This window comes from Elgaria multicarinata, chromosome 14 (genome assembly GCF_023053635.1).
Source record: "Elgaria multicarinata webbii isolate HBS135686 ecotype San Diego chromosome 14, rElgMul1.1.pri, whole genome shotgun sequence".
NCBI lineage: Eukaryota > Metazoa > Chordata > Lepidosauria > Squamata > Anguidae > Elgaria > Elgaria multicarinata.
The window spans coordinates 12,044,293-12,068,444 of NC_086184.1; the positions used below are offsets into that span (position 1 = coordinate 12,044,293).

The window sequence follows — 24,152 nt, forward strand, 5'->3', positions numbered from 1 at the left end:
ACCTTGAGTTTTCACACCATTGGGAAGCTTTCAGCTTGCGATTACTTTCCTGGCTGGCAGCAACTTCCAGCTCTAATTTTAAACGCTGTAAATAACTTCTCCGCTGGAATGCTGAAGACAGCCTCCCTTTTGTTCGGCATTTAATAGTAAACAAGTTGCGGAGGGTCATGTGAAGGGAAGAGCGTTCAAAACTGTCTCACTAGTAAACCCAGAAAGCGAAAAGGGCTATCCTACATCTAGTCAGGGAGCCCTGGGCGTGGAAAGGGGGGGGGGGAGGGCATTAAATAATTTTTTAAAAACATTACCAGCACTACACGCAGAAACATTACAGAGTGTTTCCGTCTGGGGGAGATCCTGGTGCTACCAAATCAGCCATTGCTCTTCCACTGTGAGCTACAACTGGAACTGCAGTGAACTTCCCACACTACTAGGTTTTAGTGCATTGTATGAACGCATCCTGCTAGGTTTTGTCCACACTAGCTATGTGGGTGGGGAAGGGACATTTCAGCCTCCTACTCCTTCCTTCCTCCCTCCCCACAATGCCACTTCGGGGAATCGCTCAGGGGCCAGTGGTGGGCGGGCGCAACATCGGAAGAGCCAGAAAGATTAAAAAATGCCAGCGTGTTTTAGGGAAAAGCTCTTACCGCCAGTAACGGACTGCAAGCAAGCTGCTTTTGAAACACACCTTCATTCCCGAAAGCAGTCAGTCATGCAGTATTGATGCATCCAAGATCAAAGTCGCTTTGGGCCTGGGGAATTAGTTGTAAGGTGCTAATTGAACCCCGGTTTTTCTCTTCCTATGAGGGCAAAGGTACTGAACTTCAAGCACATGCGAGCAGCCTGTAGAAAAGTGACTTCTAAAGTGCATTTGGTTCTCAACCATACCCTTTCTGGAACAACAGTGGTGAATAAGGCTTTTTTGCCTTATTCACCGTGGTTAAAGCCGTGGTTTAAGGTGTCTTCTGAACACAGCCTGTCTTTCTGGTTTAACCACCGTGGTTAAAGCTGTGGTTTAAGGTGTCTTCTGAACACAGCTTGTCTTTCTGGTTTAACCACCGTGGTTAAAGCTGTGGTTTAAGGTGTCTTCTGAACACAGCTTGTCTTTCTGGTTTAACCACCGTGGTTAAAGCTGTGGTTTAAGGTGTCTTCTGAACATAGCCTGGTTTTCTGGCTTAACCACCGTGGTTAAAGCTGTGGTTTAAGGTGTCTTCTGAACGAGGCCAACGTGTTTTGATATGGGCAAGTTGTCAACATTTGAGCTCACTTGCCACGTGGGATATCAAGAATGCATTGTTCTTAAAAATGTAGATTTAACTATTTAAACATATATATATAAAACAAAGCAATACCAAAGGGTAAACTGAGGACTATTCTAATAAATCTATCTCTATTTTATCTTTCTATCTATCGATATGAGAAAGCTTTGTGCAGACCTGTCTCTCTCTGGTTCCTCAGTCTGAAAAAATATAAGAACATCAGAAGTGCCCTGATGCTGGATCAGACCAAGGGTCCATCTAGTCCAGCATTCTGTTCACGCAATGGCCAGCCCACAGGAAACCCACAAGCAGGACATGAATTCCACAGCGCCCTCCCGCCCATGTTCCCGCCCAACGAAGGGACGTGTGTGCTTCCATGCAAGGTGATAAGAACGCCCAAATGCAAAAATCCTAACCACAAGCGGGGATGGGGATGCAGCTGTGAACACCTGCTGGCACTCGTCACTTCCCCTCGTCGCTTTCATTCCTCTACCCAGGGATCTTGGCGGTGGTACCATTACAGGCCGTTGTTTGGTGACTTTGCTGCTTCTTGCCTGACCGCAGTGGTCTTCGAACCTCAGGCCTATGGGTCAAAACTGCTCCTAATCCATCCTTCCTGGCTTCCTCAGATGCCCGCCCCTATTCCCACAGTCCTACCCCCTTTTCCCTGGCCGCTAACCATTTAGGTCCTTTCCTGGATTTTGTGCAGTCCCCCCGCCCCATTCTAAAAGGTTGAAATGCCTCACCTAAGGCTCACTGAACTGGCAGGAAGAGCTTTAAGCAAAAATATGCGGGTATTTTTGGCCCCGCCCTTTTTGTCTTCACCCCGCCCCTTTTGCCCTTAGCCCCGCCCACCGCTAGAATGCGGAGGGGGGGTGCAAGAGTGTCTCCGAAACGGAATGTGGCCCTTGGGCAGGAAGAGGTGCTGTAAGCCTGAGTTAGAGAAACAGCACAGTGGATCCCGTAGCAGGCGCCGGGCGATGCGGGTTCAGCGACATCATTCCCGGCCCCTGCCCACGAGATCTTCCCCCAATGATGCTCAGGCCTTGTGATGTGTCTGGGTGAAGGGAGCTCAGTAACTTCGGGGCAGCCTCTGGGGACCCTACGCCGGTTCCCTGCCTTTTGGGGTCACAGGCCATGGCTAGACCAGGTCTATATCCCGGGATCATCCCTGAGCATCCAAATGACACAGAGGGAATCCCAGGAGCAGGCAAGGACGACCCCTCCATTTGCCTGGGATAATCCTTAGGTCTAGCTAAGGCCACAGTTGCTAAGGGGGAATGTAATGGAACATGGGGAGGGGGGGCAGCTTTGTAAGCCTACCAGAGCCAAGTCATTAATGGCTTCACAGGTCAAAATGGAGGCCTAGCGTGGGGCGTCCCTCCCTCCGCCACAAACTCAGCGAAGACGTCTTCCCCTGCTCCAACCCTGGACGCACGCAGATAATCCTAGGGCTCATGATGAGAGCGGAACGGCAGAAACAGAACGCTGCCTGTTTGTTTCGGTCAGGGACAAAACATATGCAAATCTACAAACTCAAATATGGCCACGGCCCCCTTCTCAGGCAGCCTTCCAAGCCAGAGAAAGCTGGCGGCTGGCAGAAGGCTATAAAAGGCACACAAACCTCCTCCTTCTGTCACTTCGGAACGCTCTGGCTTTGTCTCCTTGTGCTGGCCTTCTGCCACTTTCACGGCAACCGCTCGGCAAATGGCTCCAAATTTGCGATCCAAAGAGCGGACTCCTGCCTCCCGGGTGTATCTAGCACAAAGAAGCAGCCAACGTTGCCCTTTTGGTGCGGGTCTAAACAGACACGAGCTGGAAATCCCGGATTTGCCTCACGGGTGTTTGTTAACTCGCACAGAAGGTATCTCTCCATTTGCCAAGCAGACTTCTGCAAGTTGTGTCAAATACCAAAAGATACATGCAAAGACCTCGGATGGCTGCAATGGAGCCTCAAAGGAAGGGGGTGTTGGGTCAATGTTGGGGATGGACGGACTCACCTCCGTCGGCCCCTGCAGGTGCCCACCGAGCCTCCGCTGCCGTTCGCCCCTCCAGACCCGCCTGCAAATGGCGGCCTGTAACCTTGCGTAAATGGCTCTTTTGCAGCCTCCATTTGCACAACATTACTTTTATGGAAATCCCCGAAATGATGACTCGCTAGGGGGACGGGCAGCGTCTGGGACCGCTCATCGGGTGCGCAGGCGCTCAGCGAGTGGGTCCGCGAGTGCCCTACGGCTCAGCAAGCAGGGGCCAGGCGCAGGGGAGTCCTCTGGACTCCCGGACCCAGTCAGGCATTCACGGTATCCCTCGTTGATGTAGAAGTGGAAACAAAGCGCAACCCCAACCACGGCAGAACTTTGATCTCTATTTAAGCAATCTGACGTAGTCTTAACACTCTAAAAAGCTCCACGCAGTCCCAAACTCTTTTTCCTTGCTGCTTTTAAGGCTGATCTCCTCGTTTTACCTGCAACTGAAGTCTTGCTCCATCTTTTGGGAATCTCACTTCCCCTTCCACAAACCCTGAACCTTCAGCGGCCTGCGCCCCAACCCAGCTTCTGAGACTTCACCCGGCAGTGCGCAGCAAGCTTTCAAGTCTATTTCTGCAACGTTAATGACTAGAAACTTGTGTTAAAAAGCAGAGATGCTCATGGATGCTGAATTCTACCCTTGTACACGGCCTTGGATGCTTTGACACCTTGCGGCAATCAACATTCCCCCCCCCCCCTTTTCAATCCTTTTCCCTGAGATTCTTTCGATGTGCTAAAATGTTCAGGCTTTTAAATTACCGATTTCCTAGGCAGCTACAAAAATGCGGTGAAGAACACAAACGTAGCAAAATAATTTTTAAAAAATTACCGGGTGATGATTGCCAGAGTTGCCTCTTGGGGAATCTGAATCTGCTGTGGTGTCAGTCCGTGCTGGTCCAGCTGCTTCGGAATCAAATGCCGATGTGCAATTTCTATCTTTTCTTCTTGAGTGTATCCTTTGAAACAGAGCACGTAATTTGGAACAGGGGTACTGAACCTTACTCAGACCAAAAGACGGATTCTGTTTGGCGTCCCAGCCTGGCCCTCCAGTGGCCCCATCCCCTTTCCCCTGAGTGCTGATTGTTTGGTGGTTTCCTGGCTTTTGCACGATCCTGTTGGATCCTGGAATGGACCTTGGTTATGTTTTCCATTGCTTTGTTAATTGCTGAGGATCTGGAAGAACAGAGGACTCAGCAGAAACTTAAAGGTCAACTCTACACCTGGACATTGAGTGTCATAATTGAATAATTGTCTAACTGATTGTCTTCAATTAAGGGTTGCAAGGAGTTGCATCATTGTACAGGTTGTCTATAAAAGTAAATGTGTTTTCATGTTCACTTCTACTTCCATGTCCCTTACCCAACTTGATGTGAGCTGTATTGACTGACCGTTTGTAAGTATTTGTATCTGTACTGCCATAACTAAATTATATATTTATTTGCCAGTAAAAGGTTTATTTTAACCTACAAGAATCTTTGTCTTAATTCACGTCTTTGCTGACTTGGCTGAGAACCGCTGCAACCTCTGCTAGTCTCTGGAAGGCCCAGACAGAGACTTAACACAAAAGGTTACGTGCCAGAATCCCAGTCTGTGCCGTAACTAATCAGCTTCTAAAGCCATAACTCAACAGATTCCCCCAACCTACCCTACTAAAATGTTGGAATACCTCTCCTAAGGCTTAGTTACTGTTGGAAGAGCTTTCTGCTCAAATATGCTGGCACTTTGGGCCCGCCCCTTTTTGCCTTTGGCTCCTCCCACCACTGGAATACCACTTCTCAGAAATGGAAGAAAAGTTCTGAAACCCTGATCTGCTGCAACTGGAGCGGCTGAGGATTGAACTTGGGTCATAGACTCATAGAATAGCAGAGTTGGAAGGGGCCTACAAGGCCATCGAGTCCAACCCCCTGCTCAATGCAGGAATCCACCCTAAAGCATCCCTGACAGATGGTTGTCCAGCTGCCTCTTGAATGCCTCTAGTGTGGGAGAGCCCACAACCTCCCTGGGTAACTGATTCCATTGTCGTACTGCTCTAACAGTCAGGAAGTTTTTCCTGATGTCCAGCCGGAATCTGGCTTCCTTTAACTTGAGTCCATTATTCCGTGTCCTGCACTCTGGGAGGATCCAGAAGAGATCCTGGCCCTCCTCTGTGTGACAACCTTTTAAGTATTTGAAGAGTGCTATCATGTCTCCCCTCAATCTTCTCTTCTCCAGGCTTTTCTCTTGCGCTCCAACACTGTATTGTAGCCCTTCCATCATGCTGTTATGTTTTATCACGCTGAGAACCGCTCAGAGAATTCTGGCTATCGGGCAGTTTAGAAACGTAATAAATGAACGAAATGAAGCGCTTTCCTGGATCTCACTGGCCACTGTAGGAGACAACGGCAAACTAGGTGTATCTTCGAAATACCGCAGCGAAACCACTTTTATATCCCCGCCACCCCATCCTCAAGCCAGTTCTGCATTACCTGGAACCTGAATGATCTCCATCCTGTCCAACAAAGCAGGTGGGATGGTGGCAGTAGTGTTGGCAGTGGCAATGAAAAGGACTTGAGACAAGTCAAAGGCTACATTCAAGTAATGATCTGTGAAGCTGTGGTTTTGCTCAGGATCCAAGACCTTAAAAGCAGATACAAAAAAAGAAAAAGATATTTTTTTTGAATCAATCTTGCAAATTTAACCTCTCATTAAATACAAACACTTGCTATAAACCCTGGTTGCCAGTGTTTACAGCAAGACAAGCTGCTGTAAATAATTTCTGTATACACTGTTACAGCCTCCTGAAGAAAGGCTAATAAAGGTGGAAACACGGCAGGTTTTCCCCCCAACAAATTCGTTTATAGCAGTGGTTCCCAAAGTGGGCGGTACTGCCCCCTTGGGGGCGGTGGGATTGCATAGGGGGTCGTTAAGAGGCAAGGGGTTGGCAGGGGGGGGGGCGCTCGAGGTGGTCTTTTCCGAGAAGCGCCTCTCCAGAAGGTCTTAAAACCCAGGGACATTTTTATGGGAGAAGGTAGTTTGGTCCCCAGCCATATAGGGGAAGAATCCACACATGTATTAATACCGTTTAAGAAGAGTCCTTTTAACGGTGAATTGAAATGTTTCAAAAGCACCAAAACGTTAATGAAGAGACATACCCTGCTTGGTGTGCCCCGCCACGCTGGGTGCAAAACAGAGGCGTTCGCTCTCTTTTCCCTCCCTCGGCAAGCCTACAGTGGGTGCTTTGGATTTTGAATAAATATTAAATTAATTGTTGCTGTTTTGAATTTTATTGTTGTTATCTTCCTTAGCCGGTCATTGAAAACCGCTATTCTGAATAGTGATTTTTATAGTGAAGGGTAGGGGGGAACTGGGCATGAGTTTGTGGAACCAAGGGGGCGGTGACCTGAAAAAGTTTGGGAACCACTGGTTTATAGCATCCTGAGATTTCTCCCCCTTTTTGTGTCCCCCACACATTTGTCCCCACTGCTGAATTTGTCACCATGGTGGCAGCAAAAAGAAAACAATTTACAAATGTTCAAAGCATTTCACACATATTACGAATCCTCATGCATTCAATAAATGAAAAATGAAAAAACAACGACAAGTGTCTACAGATGTCCAGGTGAGTGACAGTCTGCACATTTGGAGTAAGTGCGTGTAAGACACACTAGACTTACACACTACCAGCGACCCGGCCGCCTACGGACACTAACATTTGCCCGCAGGCGAGTCGCTGATTTCTCATTGCTTATTCAATTTCTTATGGAAGTGCAATAAGCGCTTGTAACCGGCGACATAAATTCAAAGCATCATCATAACCTCTGGATCTCTGAGTACTCACTATCGCCACGATCATCTCTCACAGCAGAGTGTAGGAGGAGGAGTAATAGGGAGGGCAGAGGGGAAACAATGGCATTTGTGATGGGGTGGTAGAGTTGCGTATGACAAGCGCGCCCTCATCTCACTTTGCAAGGTCAACAGGAAGAGGGCAGGGATTGGCAGAGCTGGAGCGATCAGAAAAAGGGATGAGCAAAGCTCCGGTTCAAATATCAATAATCAATATTTTTGACTATTGATATTATTGGGCAAATGTTGGAAATGTGAGAAAGAAGGAACCTTCTATCACCTTTGGCGGACCTGTAAAAAAGCTAAGGCGGTCTGGACACAAATGCATTCTTTAATTCAAAAAAATATTAAAGAACAATATACAAATGAAACCAGAAGCCTTTTTATTGGGACTAATGGACAATCAATTGAAAGAGAAGGGGGGACTTTATTTTTGTATATGACAACGGCAGCGAGATTATTATATGCACAGAAGTGGAAAAACGAAATAACGGCAACAATGGAAGAATACATATTGAAGATATTGGAGTTGTCAGAAATGGCAAAACTTACAGCGATAATGGGAGATAAATCAACAGCCACATTTATATCTGAATGGAAACCTCTGATAGAATTTTTGCAAGAAACAGAGAGAAATGATGTATTTGTCTGTGGATTCAGTGTATGAGATAGTTAACTTAGAAGAAAGAAAAGAATTTGATTATTGTGTTAAATGTATTAAACAAGGAGAGAATATAATTCACATTTTTGATGTGTAGAGAGCCGAAAATTCACCTTAACCTTGGTCTGTGTATGTTTTTTTTAATTTCCTCTTTCCTTTTCCTTATCTTTCTCTTTTCCCCTTTTTCCTTAGATGTAACGTCTCTATGTAATGCATGTTTATGAAACAATAAAAAATTGAAAAAATAAGGTTTTTAAACAGGTGCATATGAACATTGAGAGTGGGAGGGAAATCAGACCACGCCATAGGTAACCAGCTTACTTTGGCCACGCACAGCTAGGTGGCACGCAATTCAATTACAAGCTCTTATTCCAGTTGAGTGGCTATTAGCAGGGATCTCTGCTGAGGCCATCAAGACGGAATCAGCGTAGTAATTTACCATCCATTAGAAGATGAGCAAATGCCACTGATACAAACACTGACACACCAAGCGCCTGCCCCGTACTTATAGCCCTGTCAAAAAACCGCGCAGCAAAATTGCCACTGTCGCTCGCAGCAATGGGACGTTAATTAAGGCTAAATTAAAACAGACAATCCATGCCGATTCCTGATGTGCTTCAAGGTGAACGCCGGAGCTGCAAGCACCCAGACACGGCACTTGTCTCAAGAAGTCACTTGGCGAATTGCTGAGGGTCGTTGGATCCAGTCGGTGGCCAGTGATGCAAGCCTTTTTATTTATTCGTTTTATTTGCAATATTTATATAACACTTTGATAGGAAGGTGCACGGCTGCAGTAGAAAATGAACATGCAACGCGTGGAAAATAAAAAAGCCTTGTCATTGATGCGCTGAGAAAAATTAGATGTAATGAGTGGGTGTGTCTCTGTCGAAGAGAAGTTCCAGCATGTCTGAAGCTGTGAGCCGTCCATTTCACCGAAACGCAGAGTCCCTGATTTCTCTATGCCTTTGAGTGTGTTGCATAACCCTGAAAGCAGTGCACATATTATATCCTGGGCCCTAATTCAAATAAACATTCAAAAGAAGACCGATTCCAGGCAATTTGTGCTAAAAACAAGGCAAGCTGCCTGCATGTGCAGACCTGACCCATTTAGCTAGACGCTTGCATAGTCGAATTTTACAATGCTAAAGAGATGCTGCTGCATTTGAGTAGGAGGGGATTCAACTCTCCTAGAGCTAAAACAGATCCCACGCAGAAAAGAGACCGTCCTGCTTAATTACGATATGGAAGATCGCAATGATGCTTGTTTTTCATGGTGATCATGCAAGACTAGGACTTCTAAGCTCTGTTGCACTGAGATGGAAATAACATAATCATGCTGGGATCCCAGTGTGAGGACAAGACCTCACACCTGCCGCTTTGATCTGGGTCTGGGAGTCAGCCCTGTACTTTGTGCCAAGGCAACAGCAGAGGACATCAATGCAGTTGCTCAAGAGCAAGGGAGGATCCCAGTAGAATGCAGGAGGATCACACGAAAGGGAATTATATTTATACACACAATGTGGAGAAAGGAGGCAGGACCTCAGCCAGCTTCCTCTGCCCTCTTCTAAAATCTACAAACAGGGCCACCAACTCCTAGTTTAGGGGTTCCCAAACATGTTGGGTCAGTGGGCACATTTGGAATTTTGAGAAAGTGTCATAGGCACTCTCACAAAATGGCTGCCATGATGGGCATGGCTGTCGTGTTTCTTAGAAAACTCTTGCTTTTGATGGGAGGCAAATGATGAGGCTTGCTAAGTAATCCACAAAGCTTTTATTAAGCAACAAACGTCTCTTCTACCTGAAGAGAGTCTAACCTCTTGGAAGGAAAAACCAGAAGGGAACCAGAAGGTTTGACCATGTAACACCTGCTCTGGTCCGCTTGCACTGGCTGCCTGTATGTTTCCGAGCCCAATTCAAGGTGCTGGTTTTGACCTATAAAGCCTTACACGGCTTGGGACCACAATACCTGACGGAACGCCTCTCCCGACGTGAATATACCCGGTCACTACGTTCAACATCTAAGGTCCTCCAACGGGTGCCTACTCCAAGAGAGGCTTGGAGTGTGGCAACGAGGGACAGGGCCTTTTCGGTGGTGGCCCCCAGACTATGGAATGATCTCCCTGACAAGGCTCGCCCAATGCTGCTATCTTTCTGGCACCAGGTTAAGACTTTCCTTTGACCAGGCATATGGCGGCACATCTTAATCACCCACATGTTTAGTTTGTTTTTTTAACGGTTTTTAATGCTTTATGTGTGTATGTTCTGTGTTTTAGAATTTTAAATTTTGTATACTTGTTTTTATCTCAATTTTAGAATTTCTGTAAACCGCCCAGAGAGCCCGTCTATGGGAGCGGTATATAAGTGCAATAAATAAATAAATAAATATGCAAACAAAGCAAGCCACTTCCCAAACACCTGTAACTTCAGAGAACCTGGTGAGGAGGAAGGTTCTGGCGTAATCAAACCGACTTTCTCACGCCTTCCTTCTGCCCCGTGTGTTTGAGCTTCCGGTGGACCTTAGCATCAGCTAGCTTGTCGGGACGCTCACCTCTGGAAGAAGGCTTACTTCCCACTGAGTGTGTAGGATTTGGCCTTGAGGAGATAAGCTCTGGAGAGGGCTGACTCCCAGCTGGGGAATCGCCCATGAGAGCTTCCTCCCCCACTGGTACAGGCTGGCTGGTGTCTGGCGCTGCGTCTTCTGTCATATTTCTTTGATTCTAAAACACCATCAATTGTAAGATGCACCCTAATTTCAGTACCACCAACAGAAAAAAAGCTTTGATTCTAAGAAATAATAAAATGCACCCGCGATTCTAAGACGCACCCCATTTTTAGAGATGTTTATATGGGGGGAAAAAGTGTGTCTTAGAATCGAAGAAATATGGTAGTTCTGAATCTGATTCTGATTGATTACCTGAAACATCTTCTCCCAAAACAGGGGCAGTAGGGTTAGACATGACAATGGCCAGTAACAAAACTCTCATTTCCTAGAAGCCAAACTGGTGAATCTAAATGAAAAACAACCTTTCAAAGAACCTACATACACAGCAAAGGTGGAGGTCTGAGTTTCAAAACACAAAACCACTCTTCTGAACCTAAATGAAAATGGCACTGCAGGGCTTGGGACCAGGTCACCTGAAAGACCATCTTCTCCCATACCCTGCCTGGGCATTAAAATCTTCAGGAGATGCTCTTCCTTCAGTACGGCTCTCTTGAGAGATGCATTTCGTGACCATGCAAGGAAAGGCCTTCTCGGTGATTACTCCCAGGCTGGGGAACTCTGCCGAGGGAGACTGGTTCCTCCTCCCCCCGCCTTCTCCTATCCTTTTGCTGTCAGGAAAAGCAGTTCTTATTCTTGTTTTTAATTGTGTTTTTAGTATCTTTGTTTTCCTATCACTTTAACTGAGTTTTATTTTATACCTTTTTAGCTCCTGTGATTGCAAGCTGCCTTGAGGGTCAGAAATCAAATAAATAATGAAACCCATCTACACAGTATCCCATGATCCACGCTTGCCCGCTAGCCTTGTGCTCCTCCGACATCTCCTTCCCACCCTTGAATTCCAGAGCTCTTGCTTCATGCGTGATCAATGATCAATGCTGCTTTGACACAAAACGTTCTCACGTAATACATGACGGGACCTCCGTGATGCCTAAGCAACTGCATGGCGCTATCAAGATAATTTATCCTTTCCATTATGATATGAATACATCCCTTTTGCTTAGCGACTTGAATTATGGCCCAGAAGAGTGCTGCTAATTAAAATTATATATCACACATACACACACGGTTTGAACAGCTGTCAAAGACAGAAAGCCATCTCAATTTTCTCTCATTACTGTAATTTTTTAAAAGGTATAACACACGGGGAGGGAGGGGGACCTAGAAAGATGAACCTTTAACTTCATGCGAACCTAAAATAACTCAGAAAAGCCTTCTCTAAACCTGGTGCCCTCCAGATGGGTTGTACATACATTGAGCAGGGGGTTGGACTTGATGGCCTTATAGGCCCCTTCCAACTCTACTATTCTATGATTCTGTGCATGATGGGGGATGCTAGGAGTTGTAGTCTGCTACACTTGGAAGGCACCGTTTGGGGAAGGCTAATTCTGACGCTTCAGCTAAGTTTTATCTCGCTGCTGGTTGGATTTGATGATATATTTTTTTTGGAGTTTTGATAGGATTGTTTTATTGCTTGTGTTTTGTATTGTATTTGTTTGTGATTTATTATAGAGAGTAGTACATTAATTAAAAAAAAATGTATTCCCCCACCCACCCTTGATTCTGACCCATTTTGAAATCCAAGATAAACCCTACACGAAACTTCGGCCGCCTGTTTAACAGAAAGGAGGTGTTGCGTTCCTAGGCGAAGTGGGGCGGCGGGGAGTGTTAATTCAGAAAAGGGCACGTGGATTTCAAGCAGGTAAAATCTGAGAAGGCTCATCCCTTCCCAGAAAGATAAGACAGTTTTGCTGTCTGTTCCAAGGGAGGCAATAGACAGTTTGCTTACCCATGCCATGTCCTCACTGGAAACAGAAAGAGCCCCAAGCATTTTCAAGAACAATGGCGCCATTCACTCCATCTCCCTTCAAATCCAGAAATTGTGTTAGCGAACGAGATTACTTGTCAGCCGTTTCCAAGATAAAGGATTGGATGCAGGATCTACCATGGGCAAGAAGAAGGGCTCCGTCTGGGCTCCTGATATGTGGGGATCCCTCCTCCCCTCCCCACCATAGCTCCCCACAATTCGCAGTGTGCCCTGACTCTCCGTGTGGCATTTTCAGGGGGCAGGAGGGACTGCCATGGGAGGGACTGGGTGGGGAAGTCCACTTCTGTCAGTGCAGTTGATCCAGTATAAAACTGGATCCATTCCAAAGGTGGCACTTCTTCACTCGATCGGATTCGTGGGAATTTGCTGCTGCCTGTAGCCCTGACCTGCCAGTACAGGTGCTATGCTTCTCCGTAGGAGTGTATGCCAGACAACGGTCAGGAAGTCTTGCATGTAAGGAAAGGGTATTGTCTGAACCAGACTTGAATGGGCCCATCGCTACTTGCCCAGGTGAGTACCCTTGGGAACGGCATCCCATAAAAGGGATGCCACAACTGGGAAGGCCCTCTGCTTGTATTTTTAATCCGCCCAACAACAGACATTCTCTGGGCAGATTACAAAACTAAAAGAGTAAAATTAGAGATTAAAACCATGCAAAGGATCAGGCAAACAGAACCTACGATAGCAAGGGTGAAAAGAAGCTTACAGGCATTCAAAATCTCTATCCCCATTACACGCAGAATAATTTCTGTGGACATTTAGCAGGTAGCCCAGCTGGCTTGATTTCTCTATCTACAAACGCACTCCATTGAGAAGTCCTTGGACCCTTTTCTGTTGACTCCAACCTTCAACTGGGGTCATCTAAATATAGAACAAATGTTCCCCTGTTGACGGACTGTAACTGGAAATAGGAAGGCATTCTGCTTTGCTCCAGCAACAAACGCATCTCAGCCCCACCGTCTGGACGATCAACGTATGGAACACCGGGGAACTCTGGCCTGTCCTTCCCAAGTGTACAGGGCAGGAAATATGTGTTTACTTCCAAGCAGACTGTACCCCAAGTACTTTGGTTTCCAGGACCCTTCCAAGTTTATCACAGAGTCTTGAAATATCATCCCTGGGCAGCACTGGCTCCAACATCAATCTGGGGGCTCATGCCTAAACATTCCACTCAGAAATATTTCTGCACCTTTGAAACAGGGCAGATCATTCCCCAATGGGAAATATTTCAGCAAAAATGTAAGGAAGCCCTTAGCCCAAGGGCTGAATTCAATTTCTGAGAAGCTCTCAGGGGCTGCGTTCCAGTGGCGGGTGGAGCCAAAGCCAAAAGATTTCCTAAATGAAAAAACCATAAAAAGCATATTTTATCTTAAAGCTGTTATTGCCATTAACTAAGACTTAGGAGAGGCATTTCAACCTTTTGAAAGGGTGGAGGAGGACTGCACAAAAACTACTGGTGGTCGTGGGGGAAGGGGTGGGGGCAAAGGAAGGGGGGTGGGACCATCTGGGGAATGCCAGAGGGTCAGATTGGGACCATTTGGGGAATGCCGGGGGGCGGGGTGTCAGATTGGGACCTGAGGTTCCCACCCGGGAAGCTTTTAAGGATGGAAGAAATTAACCCAGGGTTGCCCTGTATAGGAACGACTGATCACCTGAAGGCAACACCCTCATTCCAAAAGAGTTAACCTCAAGGCAAACACATGGATGTTTTAAGGGTCTAGGAAAAAGGAAAGGAACCTCTCGTGCAAGCACTGAGTCATTACTGACTCTTGGAGGGACGCCAGCTTTCGCTGACGTTTTCTTGGCAGGCCTTATAGCGGGGTGGTTTGCCATTGCCTTCCCCGGCCGTGATTACCTTTCCCCCAGCTAACTGGGTACTCATTTTACCGACCTCGGGAGGATGGAAGGCTGAGTCGACCCGAGCCGGGTGCCTGAAACCAGCTTCCGCTGGGATCGAACTCAGGCCGTGGGGAGAGTTTCAGCTGCAGAAACTGCTGCTTTACCGCTCTGCGCCACACACAAAAACTATTGGTGGTCGTGGGGAAAGGGGTGGGGGCAAAGGAAGGGGGTGGGACAATCTGGGGAATGCCAGAGGGTCAGATTGGGACCATTTGGGGAATGCCGGGGGGCGGGGTGTCAGATTGGGACCTGAGGTTCCCACCCGGGAAGCTTTTAAGGATGGAAGAAATTAACCCAGGGTTGCCTCCTATAGAAATGACTGATCACCTGAAGGCAACACCCTCATTCCAAAAGAGTTAACCTCCAGGCAAACACACTGAGGTTTTAAGTGTCTAACTACAATCTAATTAAGTGCACTTACGATTTAAACAAAGTTTAAACCATGTAAAACTTCATTTATGCGTAACTATGATCCTCCTTAGCTGGGTGGCAATTCCAAGTTAGGCGTAGTTGGCCTTCTCTTGTTTTCAACCACACTGAACAGCAATACTTTATCACAGTGCTAAGACAACACAATCACAGGACTCCGAGGCCCTCCGTGAACATAAAAAAATCCTTCGTATAACAATTTCCAGTAGGATCTGCTTGCTATTCTAGAAATGTAGCTGGGCTGTTCTCCCCCACTTCCTTCCTGCCCTTGTATGTTATAAATAAAAATGCCTTTCTGTGAGAATGTCAACTAGTCCCTTGATAATCAGTCTAAGGAACCAGCAGCTGCCCAAGTCCTCACCCTTGAGTTTTTGTTTCCTTGTGCCTAGGATCCAAAATAGCTACCAATTTCAATATGGCGGAAAACATCTCCAATATCATCTCCAACTGAGTATAGTTTTTATAAATGAAGGGCAAATCAGCCATCTTAGTTTTTCTAAGTTGTCAAACACAGAGTTCCCGTGTGGATGCAATACCAGATCCCTACTAAATTTGAGGCACAATCTTATGCATGTTTAGACAGAAAAAAGTCCTACAACTCCCAGCATTCCTCAGCCAGTGCCTACATGCTTACTGACACTCTCAAAGAACTGTTAAAGGTTAGCAAGACTGGGCCTTTCTTTACAGAAGCCATGCTGATTCTTTTTCAGCAACGCTTGTTCTTCTACATGCCTGAACGTTTTATCTTTAATAATATCCTTTTCACCAATTTAGCTGGATCAGATGTCAAGTTAACCAGCCAATAATTCCTTGGATCCCTTCTGGAACAGCTTTCCAATCCTCTGGTAAAGAGGCTGATCTTAGGGACAAGTTACATAATTTTCTTTGGATGCGATCTTATATGTGTTTAGACAGAAATTGGGGCATGCTGGGAGCATTTTCTGTCTAAACATGCATAGGATTGCACTCTTAGTGAATGGATTGGCGACCCCCCTCCCCACAGCCACTGCTTTCCCTGAACCAACCTCATTTCACAGTAGTTAAGCCATTCATTAGTGTTCATCGTGCTAAGGATAACTAGGGCTTCCCTTTACACAGGATGGGAAACACACTTAAAATATTCACACTCTAGAAAAGCAAGCTAGTTGTACAGTTTTCCATTTAGAACACATGCCAACAACCCGTGAGCCCTTGAAGACCTTCAGTGCAGCTCACCAGGTGCCCAAGCTGACCCTCCACTGAAGTCCCTCGCAGCCCAAATTTGCCAACCCTGTAAACTGTACATATGCCAGCTGGTGAAGCAGATGTCTGGTACACACTTGGGATGGGGAGGACACCATATAGAGGTCACTCTCCCGACTCGCCACCCTACCGATTGTATTTCCGCCAAACACCTTCAGCAGGCTGGCTGGAGCATGATTTAGCTGGTGGGAGGATGCCACAGAAAGAGGTAGGTAGGGGTGTGGGGGGGGCAAGGGGAATGCCAACCCTGGTCCTACCCACCACCCCAGCCCCCCATCACTGATCACCCACCCACAACCGTATCGGAGCAAAACGGCTGCCTAGCCATGATACAGAAGCATAAAGCTCCCAAATTATAAACCTAACAATTTGATGCATGCCAGATGCTGGGGCAAACACTGGGAGAGGACGGCTGCCTTCGATTCCTGAAGGCGTTTGGTTGGTTGGTTGCTGTGGGCGACAGGATGCTGAACTAGATGGACCTTTGCTCCCATCGAGAAGGACTCTTCTGATGTATTTCAGCATCAGGAACCACAATGACGAGGGCAACTGATGAACAAGACACACAACCACTAATGGAACTGGCTTTCTTAACTTTAATTCAATATTATTTTCACCACCGATAGTCTAATGGGGGGCAGGGGAATTGATACACCAGTTCTTCACCGAGGACGAAACAGCCAATTTGAAAACATAGGTGTAAGACGCACAAAGGAAGAAGCCCCAATCCTTACCTCAAGCAAAGCAGCCGCTGGATCCCCTTGAAGGCTCTTTCCGAGCTTGTCAACTTCGTCAAGCAGGAACACCGGGTTATTAACCCCAACGGTCTTCAAGCCATTGATGATTCGCCCAGGCATGCTGCCAACATAGGTACGCCTGGTGGAGAGGAAGTGAGGAGACTGAAATACGGAACACAACGCAGTGGAAAAGACCAAGATGCAAACGTGGAAACGCACACAGAAAAAGCAGCGAAAGAATTCAGGCATCCCCAACCTCTTTGGGTGAGAACAGTTGAAATTTTGAGAGAGTGTTGTGGGTGCTCTCACAAAATGGCTGATATAGGATGGGTGGGACTATCGCATTCACAAAATGGCCACCCCAGCTGGTCAGAAACACAGATTTTCCAGGGCAGATCTAGCACACGGCGATGTCACTTGCTCAAGAACCGAAGTACAAGGCAGAGGTGGGACCTGGTCTCCAACACACAAAACCACTCTTTTGAAATCAAATAAAAATGGTGCTGAGGGCAGTACTTTGCTTTGCAGTGTGCCAGCCTCTTAGTTAAAATATTATTATTATTATTATTTTAAGAAACAAAATTTAATTCAAGAGGGGCAGGGAATCCGGCAGGCACCAAGAGAGGTAAGGTGTCCATGATCACCATGCTGGAGAACCAGAGTTAGATATTTACCTAAAGAGGCAGATCCAGAGAGGCACATTTCAAAGCACCTGATAAAAACAAAATGACCGCTTGATCAGACACATGAATAAGATCATTGGTAGCCCCATTCAGATGACACCGTTAACCGTTCTTGGCAGGCCTTACAGCGGGGTGGTTTGCCGTTGCCTTCCCCGGCTGTTATTACCTTTCCCCCAGCTAACTGGGTACTCATTTTATTGACCTCGGGAGGATGGAAGGCTGAGTCGACCTGAGCCGGCTGCCTGAAACCAGCTTCCGCTGGGATCGAACTCAGGCCGTGGGGAGAGTTTCAGCTGCAGAAACTGCTGCTTTACATTTTTCTTAACCAGGGCAGGATCTACACTACTGCTTTAAAACAGTTTATAACGGTATTGACCACTGTTGGGGCCCAGGACACACACCCTATACAGTTTTCAATCTGTTTTCAAAGTGTCACATCCTGCTTAGTGTAGACCTGGCCAAGGTGCCTCTGCTAACCACACTGTGGCCGGCCTCACTAACCATGTTATGCAGCGTGGTTAGCGGCACTAACTTTGGTTTAAACCACTAACCTTGGTTTAGATTCACCCTGGGCTGATGCCCTCCGATGCAACTGCATGGAAGAGGTTGAAGCCTGTCTGCCAGGCTTTTTAACGTCTACATGAAACCACTAGGAATGGGCATTCAGAGGTTTAGGCTAAGCAAATGTCATCAGTACATGGATGACATGAGCTCTATCAACCAGGGCATTTCTCTCTCCCCAGCTTCCTCGGTCAGCAGGCAAGGCAAGCCAGCCTATCCTTTCTTTCAACCCTGTAAAGTGGACTGCCAGCCATCTCCAATAAGGTGGGAGGGACTCTCTCTCTCTCTGAGCTCGATTCTTTCTTACTGCTTCTGCCTGCTCTAAAGCTCAATGTGACATGAAAAGGTCTCCCTCCTCTCCCCCAATAGGAGAGGAGGGTTTCCCTAAAGCAGCTGCCCCGTTTGATAGTGTCCTACGATCCATCCTTTCCCACTGGCCATGACGTTTGTGAAGATTCCATATCATCAGAGCAGTCTACTCTATAGCCAGATTTGCAGGCTACTGGCTGGAAGCATTTTCTAGCATTGCACAGTTTTCAGTGCTGAACACATTGTCAGGGAAAAAAGGAATTCGATTTCTTTCTGCCGGCCATAATGGGCTCTGCTGTTTACAACCACAAAATCTCTTCTGCTTGGAATCTTTATGTTGGTCCTATTCCCAGCTAAAAAAATAAAATAAACAGTTCATCCAGAATGTATCCAGGCTCTTAAATTTCCACTGTCTCTCCAGAATAAATAGGGGGGGGGATTTAATAAGCTTCTACGGTTGAAAAGAATAAAATGTGAGAAACTTTCTAAGCTCCAAGCAAAATCATTTACACTTTCTGCTTCTTTACCAGGGACAAAAATTCCTTTGAACTCAATAATGCTAATGACAAAAAATTAGAACCAAGGAGCCAGTGATGAAACGATACCAGAAATCTACCATTAGTGGAGAGCAGCAACAAGATATATGTATATATAAGCATGTGATTATCCTAATGATGAAGACTGGCACCATACTAGCCACATTAAAGTTACTTGAGAACCACGCTGGTTTGGTTCAGACGTCATGGCTAAACCAAGGCTTGGCCTTCAGGGGTTTGCAACGGCATAAACTTCCATCGGAAGCATGAAGCGTTACCAGCGATGGGCATGTATACAAACATAAACCTATTGGGGTGGTGGGATACAAACAGTGGGGTTAAATGACACTGAAACGCAGTTAAGTACAACCTTCATTGCAATTTGACCCCTGCTGTTTACATTCTTTTATTTTTAAGGTGCCAGAAAGCAGCGAAAACACAAACACCACTACCCCTCTGGAAGTTCATCTGTGGCCGAAATGGAACGAACGAGAAACCAGCAAATGGGAAAGAAAAGAGAGAAAGAGAGGAGAGGAAGAGGATATTGCCAGAAACCGGCATTCTCTGGCAATTTCCCCTTTCCTCCCACAGCCCTTTGTTAAAAGTGTGGGTACGGCTAAAAGGATTTATAGAGAAGGGCACGGGGGGGGGGGGGGACAGTGGGCCGGGAAGGGCTGCAGCTCAGTGCTCTGTATGCAAAAAGTCCCAGATTTGATCCCCTGCATCTCTAGGCTGGGCTAGCCAGCCCTGAAACCCTGGAGATTGGCTGCCAATCAGGGATGACGATACTGGCCTAAAGCGCCCAACTCCATATAAGGCAGCTTCCTAGGTTCCTATGAGCCAACCGGATGTCAATTGCAGATCATATTTAGCTTGTGCAATTTCAAAGGGATCTTACTCCCCTTAAATCTGTCCCACAGGGAAAAAAGAATCCATGGGACTTCAAAGTGCTTAGGAGTGAGTCGGCTGCATTCCCAAGAAATCAGAGTAAGGCAGTGTAGATCTTATTGGACTTTGATCAGGGAGACTTGGGTTCAAAGTCCCACTAAACCATAAAACTCAACTTGAGCCTCTCTCTCTCTCTGTGTGTGAATTATCTCACAAGGTCATTGTGAGGAGTAACAACTGGAAAAGGGGGAGTTAACACCATGTACAAAACTCTGAGGTCCTTAGAGCAAGGGCAGAATAAAATAAGAATATAAGGACAAGTCTCCCGCCTCTCCTGACATGAACCTACCCGTATACTACACTCAACATCTAAGGTCCTCCTCTGGGTGCCTACTCCGAGGGAAGCTTGGAGGATGGCAACAAGGGAGAGGGCCTTCTCAGTGGTGGCCCCCCAATTATCATAAAATCATAGAATAGTAGCGTTGGAAGGGGCCTATAAGGCCATCGAGTCCAACCCCCCGCTCAGTGCAGGAATCCACCCTAAAGTGTACCTGACAGATGGTTGTTCAGCTGCCTTTTGAATGCCTCTAGTGTGGAATGATCTCCCCGACAAGGCTCACCTGGCACCAACATCGTTATCTTTTCGGCGCCAGGTCAAGACTTTTCTCTCCTCCTAGGCAGTTAACAGCCTGTGCTGAGTTTGTTTGTTTTTAACTGATTCCAGAAGAGTTGTTTTAAAAAGATATTGTTCTTTTTATGCTGTTGACGGTTTTAAATTTTGTATATTTGTTTTTAATGTTCACTGTTTTTAACTTTTGTAAACCACCCAGAGAGCTTTGGCTATGGGCGGTATATAAACGTAATAAATAAATAAATAAATAAATAAATAAAGTAAGAAGAGCCCTGATGCTGGATCAGACCAAGGGTCCATCTAGTCCAGCACTCTGTTCACACAGTGGCCAACCAGCCGTCGGCCAGGGACCAACAAAGGACATGGTGCAATAGCACCCTCCCACCCATGTTCCCCAGCCACTGGTGCACACAGGCTTACTGCCTCGGATACTGGAGGTAGCACAATAATCACGTTTGTAAAAGTCTGATTCGTAGTGCAGTGGAAGGGAGTTCTACGTGGGGTGAAGAGAAACCGGATCTTGTCCGGTGTTCATAAAGAAAACATGCTAAAAAATAGAGAGAGAACACAAAAAGGACTCTTCTTATTGGTACAACAGCAGGGTCCATTTATATTTTAACCCTATGCAGATTTCACTTTCTCTTTTCCAAATAAGGTGATCCCCAAAGTCAATGGCTCTCATCCCCAGTCAGAATTTGTCCTCAGGGTATTCCTTGGAGATTCCAAAGCTGTCTCCTGCTCTATTCTTCCAATGAACTGGGACAAAGTTTTCGCACACAGGGGAGCAGCTGCCCAGCGAAGGCAAAGGGCAGTTGGAAAGTGTCCATTTGGGCTCTGCGTGAGATGGCGAACTTGATTTGTGGAACGGAAACCGGTAGTGAATCCTGAGGGCCCTAATGGGAGGCGGATTCACATGCAGGCCAAAGACTGAGCACAAGAGCGGCCCTTACATGGCAAGTACTGGGCGCTCCCTGCTTCCAGAATCTGGATATCACGTGAGACGGCACTCTCAAAGCACCGTCCTGCACCACCGTGCCACGAAGACCACGTGCTTCCTTGTTGATGCTGCCACTGAGGGCTTCATCACACCAGCGTTATGCTCCGCAACCCCAGTGAGTTCAATGCAATCGGCTCACATGACGCTTGCCCTAAAATTTGCATTCATGGTGAAGAACTCCAATGTGCCCTGCCGTGATTGCGCTTGAAAAGCCAAAAAAAAAAAAAAAAAAAACCCCGAAGAAAAAAGGAATGCAGAAAGAGCGATTCTTATTACCGTATTTCTTCGATTCTAAGACGCCATCGATTCTGAGGCGCACCCCATTTTTAGAGATGTTAATTTGGGGAAAAAAGGGCATTTTAGAATCAAAGAAATACTTCCCTCGCTGCCCAGCCAACCTCCTCCCCCCCTCCGCGCTTTCTTCTAATGGTTGTGTCCTTTTCTTTTTTCCCTCTGCGAGAGAAGAAACTGCCGTTTGCGCGGGAAGAAGGGGGGGCGTTGAAACAAAGAGTAAACTTAACTCTCCAGTCCCGCTCTTTACTTGTCTGTGCACCAGGGGACGACGACACGCGAGTAAGTCCCATGGAAATCGATGGGACTTACTAATAAATTTGCCTAACAAAAAACCAGGTGCTTACCCAACCAGCTCCTCCTCGCTCGCATGGCTCGAGGCTGCTGTAGGAGCTTCCTCTTTTCCTCTTACCGTATTGCTTCGATTCTAAGACGCCATCGATTCTAAGACGCAGTCCATTTTTAGAGCTGTTAATTTAGGGGGAAAAGTGCGTCTTAGAATCGAAGAAATACAGTATACCTCAAGAGGCCACTGGGGGCGCAGAAGGGTGACGCGGGGCAGAGCCGACCGGCCGCCTCCCTCGGCAGCCCCCAAGTGAACACGCCTGGGCCGAGCCACCGCTGCTTGCCCCAGTTCTGAACAGGGGAGGTTGTGCTCACATCTCCCCCTTCCCTCTCCTCCCCTTCCCAGTCCTAGATCTGCTCTCCTTCGAAGAGGATCGTGTGAGGAACAGCACGAGGTCAAACTTCTCGCAAGTCTGGCGGGGCAGGCTGGCACCCTGTTGGCATCGAGGGCTCTGGAGAGAGGCCATGATTCACCACCACCCCCTCTCCCCCCTCCCTCTCCTCCCCTTCCCAGTCCTAGATCTGCTCTCCTTCGAAGAGGATCGTGTGAGGAACAGCACGAGGTCAAACTTCTCGCAAGTCTGGCAGGGCAGGCTGGCACCCTGTTGGCATCGAGGGCTCTGGAGAGAGGCCATGATTCACCACCACCCCCTCTCCCCACCCCTCTCCTCCCCTTCCCAGTCCTAGATCTGCTCTCCTTCGAAGAGGATCGTGTGAGGAACAGCACGAGGTCAAACTTCTCACAAGTCTGGCAGGGCAGGCTGGCACCCTGTTGGCATCGAGGGCTCTGGAAAGAGGCCAAGATTCACCCCCACCTGTGCACCCCCCGCCTCGATTGACAGCGTGCGTGGGAGACTTTGCCCAAGGCTTCGCTCGCTCTTGCGTCTCCCTCGCTCGCTCCCTCTTCCCCTGCAATTCTTCCAATGGTTTTGTTCATCGTGCCCATGACAGTGCCGCGGAGCCCGCCCCAGCCCTGCCGGGTGCGTGATGGAGCAGAACAACCACAACCACAGGTTTCTTCTGCTATGGGATAGTTCGAGGGAAAACGGGAAGGTGTGATGACCCTATGAGAGTGCAGTCTTCCTCTCCAGGAGCCACAAGGAGACACGCACATGTGCAGACACACACTGAAAATGCCAACTCCATAAAGATCCAAGCAGTTCTGCACCAAATGGCAAGGGGAAAAGAGAAAGCGACAACACACAGTGAGGCGCAAATGCGGTCAGGGATCAAAAAGACCGCTTGCTCCTTGTGAGTCGCAAGGGCCGTCTGGACCCCCTGCAAGTAACAACAACCTGGTCTTCTGAGAGCCATCTCCTCCCCACCGCCGGCCCCACTCACGCTTGGCTTTAAAAGGGCCAGCAGCCCTTTCAAGTTAGGAAAGGGAGCATTCACACATGTGGGCGGCAGCTGTAACGTGGCACCATCGTTCCTGCGACCACGCTGCAAGCTGGGGGTTTCTGAGCTTCTCCTCCGGGCTTTAAACAGCTGGGAGAGGCAGCTGGAATAGCACCGCTGTGATGTGGAGGAACATTTCCTGGCCTCTGCGGGAGGGGCCTTGCCTATCCACTACACCGCACCGGCATATTGCTGGCAACTTAAAGCACAAAAACTAGTGGATGTGTCCTCCTAGTTGCTGGCTTTGCACAGGAGGGACACACACAACAGAAGCAGTAACGGTGGGGTGGGTTAAAGGGGGTTGCTTGGTTTTGCTACCCACACTTAGACATCCGAATGCTACGATAGCATCAGGACAAAATCCAAAGGTAATTGGAGAGGCACCCTGCACCTCTACGCTGCTGAATTTGCTGCAACGGAAGCAAAAAAAGAAAACACACCCCGATAAGTTTGCCAAATGTTAGCACTGTAAAGGCAAAAGAGGGCCTGTTTTGCTTTGTCTTAAAGCTTACGAGGCCCTTCTTTGCTGCCAACGCCCCGCCAAAATGCAGCAGCAAACAGCAACCCTGTGTTTTACCTGACATGCTGCTCTTAAAGCTGAAGGGAATTTCAAAAGCTGGCTTCGATGAAACCCAGGGAGATGCCAGGGGTGGGGAGGAAGGAATGAGAAACCCCAGCAAGGGACACAAGGCCTTGTGCACACGGTGTGCGCGCGTTCTCTCTATTGCTCCAGGATCTTCCAGAACTATTGCAAGCTTCTGAAACTAGCAGACTTTATACTGGAGTCCAAGCAACGTCTCCGTAAGCTTCCTAAACGTAAAGCATTTAACAACCTCTAGTGGTTCCCATGTGAACAGCAACATGCCGTCACTGCTTCTGAAAAGCATAATCAT

At 47.4% G+C, this 24,152-nt stretch overlaps 1 protein-coding gene across 1 annotated transcript in view; it reads right to left on the reverse strand.

Moving 5' to 3' along the window:
* LONP2 (lon peptidase 2, peroxisomal) overlaps nt 1–24,152 on the reverse strand; it is a 55,809-nt gene that overhangs the window by 17,411 nt on the left and 14,246 nt on the right. The window contains exons 8-11 of the mRNA XM_063141384.1: nt 16,618–16,759; nt 5,749–5,899; nt 4,113–4,239; nt 2,881–3,014 (exon numbers count right to left, since the gene is read on the reverse strand). Coding sequence (XP_062997454.1) covers nt 2,881–3,014; nt 4,113–4,239; nt 5,749–5,899; nt 16,618–16,759 — 554 coding nt within the window. The remainder of the gene's footprint in view (nt 1–2,880; nt 3,015–4,112; nt 4,240–5,748; nt 5,900–16,617; nt 16,760–24,152) is intronic.